Source organism: Leptonychotes weddellii, chromosome 16, assembly GCF_054177405.1.
Source record: "Leptonychotes weddellii isolate Sample4059 chromosome 16, ASM5417740v2, whole genome shotgun sequence".
NCBI classification, from domain to species: Eukaryota; Metazoa; Chordata; class Mammalia; order Carnivora; family Phocidae; genus Leptonychotes; species Leptonychotes weddellii.
Genome location: NC_138384.1, coordinates 49,889,063 through 49,895,931, shown reverse-complemented (window position 1 = coordinate 49,895,931; position 6,869 = coordinate 49,889,063). Strand labels below are relative to the sequence as shown.

General features: G+C 46.1%; 1 protein-coding gene across 5 annotated transcripts in view; it reads right to left on the bottom strand.

Moving 5' to 3' along the window:
* LOC102737268 (uncharacterized) overlaps positions 1 to 3,705 on the bottom strand; it is a 106,772-nt gene extending 103,067 nt beyond the window's left edge. Inside the window, exons 1-3 of one of the 5 annotated variants that reach the window (XM_081807726.1) lie at positions 2,468 to 3,705; positions 1,910 to 1,948; positions 946 to 1,072 (exon numbers count right to left, since the gene is read on the bottom strand). In XM_081807726.1, coding sequence (XP_081663852.1) covers positions 946 to 1,072; positions 1,910 to 1,948; positions 2,468 to 2,500 — 199 coding nt within the window. In that variant the 5' untranslated portion in view covers positions 2,501 to 3,705. Of the gene's footprint in view, positions 1 to 945; positions 1,073 to 1,194; positions 1,449 to 1,909; positions 1,949 to 2,467 lie in introns of those variants that run through there. The other 4 variants (XM_081807722.1, XM_081807728.1, XM_081807723.1 and 1 more) reach the window with 4 other exon arrangements.
* Between the last annotated feature and the right edge of the window lie 3,164 nt (positions 3,706 to 6,869).

The following is a 6,869-nucleotide window of genomic DNA, read 5'->3' as shown; positions in this document are numbered from 1 at the left end:
GAGACAGAGAGCATGAGAGGGAGGAGGGTCAGAGGGAGAAGCAGTCTCCCTGCCGAGCAGGGAGCCCGATGTGGGACTTGATCCTGGGACTCCAGGATCATGACCTGAGCCGAAGGCAGTCGCTTAACCAACTGAGCCACCCAGGCACCCGGATTGAAAGATTTAATACTGTTAAGATATCAGCACTACCCCAAACCATCTACAGATTCAATACAATCCCTATCAAAATCCGAAATTTTTTGTAGTAATAGAAAAATTCACATGGAGGGGCACCTGTCTGGCTTAGTTGTTGATCGTCTGCCTTTGGTTTGGGTCATGATCCCAGGGTCCTGCAATAGAGTCCCGCATCGAGCTCCCTGCTCTGTGGGAAGCCTGCTCCCTCTCCCACTCCCCCTGCTTGTGTTCTCTCTCTCTGTCAAATAAATAAATAAAATCTTTAAAAAAAAAAAAAAGAAAAATTCACATGGAATCTCAAGGACACCAAATAGTCAGAACAATCTTGAAAAAGACTAAAGTTGAAGGAGTCACACTTCTTAATTTAAAATTTTACTCCAAAACACTGTGATAATATCATAAAGACAAATATAGACCAATGCAATAGAATAAACACTCCAGAAATAAACTCTTGCATATATGGTCAAATGATTTTCTACAAGGAGGCCAAGACTCTAGTCTAGACCATTCAATGGGGAAGATCCATTAGGCTGACATTAAGGCTACTGATCCTGAATCCTTTCCTGTGAGGGTTTGAAACAGCAGGTGTTGTGGCAATAAAGGAAGAGCAGTAGGCATGCACTCAGTACAGCTCTAGAAACCACAGCACCTACCCAGGGAATTGGGGAAGGCAACAGTATCCATCGTTCTGATGTGAGACAGAGCTGCCCCTACAGAAAAGAGAAAGGCAGAGCCTCGCCCAGGGCACAGGGGTAGGTGTGAGGGCCTTACCTAATGAGGATGTGAGTGCAAAGTTCTCCAGCATCACATCATGGTACAGGCATCTCTGAGCCTCATCTAGGAGATCCCATTCCTCCCAGGAGAAATATAGGGCCACGTCCTCAAAAGTCACACTTCCCTGCCAGGATAAAGAAAGATGAAACCACGAAGAGCCTCACTCCTGAAGACCCATAATCCATATCCCCACACATCTACCCCATGTCCCTCCTCCTCCCAAGATCCCCAAATCAGAGGAGATACCAGACTCTGGTGTCACTGGTGTCTGCACTTTCCTTATACTCCCATTAATCGCTGTGTTCACTCTGTGCCCCACTCTGCAACCAGATGGAGTGTGTTAAGACCTAGATAAAATCATCTTCTAGGGCACATGGGTGGCTCAGTTGGTTAAGTGTCTGCCTTTGGCTCAGGTCAAGATCTCAGGGTTCTGGGATGCAGTCCTGCTTTGGGCTCCCCGCTCAGTGGGGAGCCTGCTTCTTCCTCTCCCTCTGCCCTCCGCCCCTCCCGCCTCATGCTCTCTCTCACACTCTCTCTCTCAAATAAATGAATCAAATTTTTAAAAAATCACATTCTTCCTCCGATCCAGACCTTCCCTTGCCTCCAGATGGATGCCTAACTTCACAGTCATTCTGAGCTTGACTCTGGCGCACTGCCCCAGTTTGTTCTCACCAGAAAGAAAGGAGGCCCGCCATTACCTGAATGAGCTTAGCCTCACCTCCAAGCAGTTCCACATACCAACACCTGTTTTTGTAATAAGCTTCCACATCTCTTTCCTTTGATGGCCCCAAATGAGAATCCCTCCATATAAACCCTGGCCTAGACTCGACCCTCAGCTAGGATTCTTCAGGGCCCCCAAACTCAAGGGCTGGGAGAATGGCAGGTGAAGAGTCTCAGGACACCCCAAATCTGGACAAAATGTGGGACGGGACCAGTGAGGGACTGGTACACCTCCACTCACCTGTGTAGGTTCCAAAAGCACTTCTGCAACCATGGAAACCTGTGGGAAGAGGCCGGTCTTCGAGGGATGTGACCATGGCGACCTTCCAGGGGCTCAGGCCTTCCCTGTGTCCCTGAGGGGCACCAGAGCCAGGTAACCTCGGGCAGACTGGCCAACCTCTGTGCTGTGTGTCCTTGGAAAAAGACTCAAGCTCCCCCTACCACCCCCTACAATCTGTTCTATTGGACAGACTGTGGAGGCTTTCTCAAGCCCTAGCGTACACCATGTCTCTCTTTCTTCAAAATTCTCCACGGGTCCCAGGGCCCTCAGAACGAAGGTACGGCACCTCGGCCCGCAGTCCAGACGTGACTCGGCCCGCAGTCCAGGCGTGACTCCGCCTCACGCTCCTCTCTGTCCCCCGAGGGCAGAATCCTCCCGCCTCAGCCCCCCTCCAGCCTCGGCCCCGGCCGCCCTCGGCCCGGAGCCCGCTCCCGCACGGGGCCCCCGCCCGCCGCCGCCTGCCTGTCCCGGACACCGGGGCTGGGCCTTCGGGGTCTGGGTGGGGGGACGAGCGCTTACCTGAGCCGGGTCCCTGCGCGCGGCCGCCGCCATCGGAGCCTCTGGGCGGAGTGAAGTGATGACAGCTGAGCGACCCGGGCAGTCGCGGGCACCGAGGTCTCCAGGCGGTCCTCGCAGGCGGCGATACCCCCGACCCTAGACCCGCCTCCCTACAGTGGGGACAAAGCCTCCTCTCGTGCCTTCCCTGTCCGTCGCCTGGGCTCCAACCCGTGTTCCGGGTCCTCTGACCGAGCCCAAAGACCCCCGAACCGCTAAAACGACCGCCACGGAAACGACGGAAGCACCGCCTCAAGGCGGTTCGTCCTGCCGGGAATGTTCCCTTTCTGGGTTTTCATTGGGTTATTACCGCTGCCGCTCAACGCAAAGCTTTCTGGGTAATGTAGTTCCTTCGTCGTTCAGGCCTGGAAAAGGGGCGCCCAACACCAGAAACTCTCAGAGAAGTGATCAAATCGCAAGGCGAGGCCTAAGGGAAGTGACCCTCCTATACTTCTAGGGTGGGGGAAAGACTTCGGTTCTTCTTAAAGGGGCAGCGGGCCAACTTCTGGAGAGTCTTAAGTGTCCTTTAAAGTCTTTGGTGCTACTGATCCACTGGCGTGTTTCCACATTATTTCAGACTCTATGAAGCCAACTCTAGTGGACATCCACTGGTAGCTGGAAGCGAATAAGCATTATCTTACCGCTCTTTAAATACATGCAGCCTGACGTGTTAAAGTCATTTTTGTGAGCTTCAGTTGGTTGGGTCAGGGACAAAGAAAAGCATTTGGCCTTTTTTGGTATTTATTTGTCAATAAAATAGCATTCTGAAACTTTCGGTCACCAATCGTATCAGGTCCAACTTGGCTACTAATATTTCCAGTGAATTAAAGAAATACATCATTTGAGGGGCGCCTGGGTGGCTCAGTCGGTTAAGCATCTGCCTTTGGTTCAGGTCATGATCCCAGGGTCCTGGGATGGAGTCCCTCATCCAGCTCCCTGCTCAGCCGGGAGTCTGCTTCTCCCTCTCCCCTTCTTGTGCTCTAGTGCACAATCTCTCTCTCAAATAAATAAATAAAATCTTAAAAAAAAAAAAAGATACTACAAGTTTTTTTAATGCAACCCAATTAAAATATTGGATACATAAATTATATAGAGGAAGCTGTCCTGACAATTTTCAGTACCCCTATTAATCAATTTGATAAAAGACAAAAATTCGAGCAAATTTTATTAAAAAAATATTTTAGGAGGAAAATAATCATAAACACATATTAAATGCTCATCTCATATATGTTTATGAAAATAGAAGTTAAATAATAAATGACATTTGATATTTCACCATTAAGGTACCTAATTTTCTATAATTTCTCATATGATCCAATTTTTATTATGGATCTCCTGATAAATATTTTATATCATCCTTTGTGTCTATAAAAAAACAAAAGTGAATTAAATACAACTGCTATTTAATTACTAGAGTTCTTTAAGTGAACTAAAGGGGCACCTGGGTGGCTCAGTAGGTTAAGCCTTCGGCTGGGGTCCCGATCTCAGGGTCCTGGGAAGGAGCCCTGCATCAGGCTCTCTGCTCACTGGGGAGTCTGCTTCTCCCTCTCACTCTCCCTCTGTGCTCTCCCTCTCTCTTTCTCTCTCTCTCATAAATAAATAAATAAATAAATAAAATCTTAAAAAAAATTAATGGACTAAAAATTTCAAAATGTTTCACAAATCGTCTGAGTACAGAATGTCATAGATTATATATTACATCCTAATCATTTATAGTTTTAACCCTCATATCGAATTTTATTGTAAGGACCTAAAATTTTTAAAGTGAGGAATTTTTAATTTTTATTTATTTATTTATTTATTAAGCATATGTGCTGACGAAGTGAACACTATTTTTTTAAGGGAATCTCTCTCTTTTTTTTTTAAAGATTTTATTTATTTATTTGAGAGAGAGAGACTGAGAGAGAGAGAGCATGAAAGGGGGGAGGGTCGGAGGGAGAAGCAGACTCCCCGCCGAGCAGGGAGCCCGATGTGGGACTCGATCCCGGTACTCCGGGATCATGACCTGAGCCGAAGGCAGTCGCTTAACCAACTGAGCCACCCAGGCGCCCTTAAGGAATCTCTTAAATAGAAACTTCTACATGCAATTGCATTCCACTGGTATACATTATATTAAATAAATGATAAAATTTATTTATTTTTTTTAATAATCTATTTTTTTATTCTTATGTTAATCCCCATTGATAAAATTTAAAAGTAACATTGGAATTAAGAATTTGGCAAGGAAATCAACTGAATTTTGATAAACATAAGACCCTCTGGTGGGAACAGAGGGCATGAGAGAACACATCATCCAAGCAATGATTTGCATTTTGGAACTTCAGTGAGTGTATTTTATAGAGCTAATGAGAAAATGATTAGCTAAGACAGAAGGGCAAGTAAGAGAGAAGGCACCATGTATTTCTTTTTTTTTTTTTTAAAGATCTTATTTATTTATTTGAGAGAGAGAGAATGAGATAAAGCATGAGGTGGGGAGGGTCAGAGGGAGAAGCAGACTCCCCGCTGAGCAGGGAGCCCGATGCGGGACTCGATCCCCGGACTCCAGGATCATGACTTGAGCTGAAGGCAGCCGCTTAACCAACTGAGCCACCCAGGCACCCGGCACCATGTATTTCTAAGTAAACCAAATGCTTCTCAGCCCACACTGCTGACAAGAGTGCTCACCCCATGGATATAGAGGAGACACGGAGCGGCAGATGGCTTCAGAAAGCAGTATCTACTCCAATGTCTCTCTCTCACACACACACACACACGGCTCATACAGAACTTTCGTGGAAGATATTTTAATTCACATAGTAGCACTTAAAAAGAGGGGCATCTGCGTGGCTCAGTTGGTTGAGCCTCCAACTCTTGATTTTGGCTCAGGTCATGATCTAGGAGCCGTGGGATCGCACCCAGTGCAGAGTCTGCTTGTCCCTCCCTCCTCTCTCTCAAATAAATAAATAAATAAATAAATAAATAAATAAATAAATAAATAAATAGACTCTTTAAAAAGAAAGAGGGAAGCACATTTAGGATAAAAATAAATCGAATTAATCAATGAGGCAAACTAAGTTAAGGGAGAAGGGAAAGAGTAAAATTATTCTAAATCGTGATGAATTTAGACAATAAACAGGTCAATCGACTTGATGGGAAAACGAATAAAGTTTGCATCACCTAGAACTCAACTGAGCCTGTGAATCCTAAAACTACTGTGGTTACTGATCCCATCTGTCCACTAAGGACTGATAAAGCTCAGCTCTTCTCTGCTCACAGGTATTCTATGGATAACTTCATGAAAAGCATCCTGCTCTCGGAAAGAAGGGAAAGCACCCAGCTGGTTAGAATTATTAATGCAGGAATAATAAACCATCTTATTAATTGTGGGTGGACAGGTGGCGTGACTCCTAGAGTGCCCTTTGATGTAGAGGTCCTGTGAGTACCGATAGGTTAATACATTACTAAATGAACAGGAACATCAAAGCACATTTTAAAACTGCAGTTTTTGAGTCATTTTTCCTTTAAAGAGACTTATTTCTGTAAAGGGGAATTAGAAGTGTACTATCGTCCACTGAGGACAGAAATTCTGGAGACGTTCTGTTACAGACCAGTTAGGCTTAGGCACACTGGCTCCCAGAGATGATGAAACCAAATGCCAGCACCACCAAGTATTAGCAGATGCCAGGCGTCTCCTCAGGGCTGGGAGCTGACAAACGTATCTCCTTGCCCTTCATGTGTCTACAGAGAAGCGTCTTAGGGGAAATACTTTCAGGGTCAGTGGGTTTGTCAGCAACAAGATGGAGGAGATTTCAGGGCACAGAAAAGATGGAGGGGTAAGGCCTGGCAGTCCCAGAGGAGCTGGACACTGGCAATAGCATTTCTTTAAATTCCTCAGAACCCCGCCATCCTGCCTCTGTTTATGTGTCCATGTTCCAGCCCCAGCAGGCGGAATGGTTTCATCCATACACTGTTTCCTACTGGAAATATGGGATGATGAGATGGATTCTATTCCTCCTAAGAGTCTAACAGTTATTTGAAAAGAACAGCTACTTAACCAAATTGATGGTTGATGCCAGGACAGGGACTGCAGGGGCAGCATTCACAAAGGTGTAGAAAGGGGTCTTCTGGACCATAAGATAAAGGTTTGAGACTCAGTGCGCTCACCTCCTTGCCGGGAAATAATCACCATTTCATCTCTAACTGCGCTGACAGTATCTGCACAGGGATTTGAAATTATCTCTGAAAAACATCTGTGATTTGTTCATAACACTGATAGCTCTTAACGTTTATTTGTAAAGTTGCCCAAGAGGGGCGCCCGGGGTGGCCCAGTTGGTTAAGCATCTGCCTTCGGCTCAAGTCATGATCCCAGGGTCCTGGGATCAAGCCC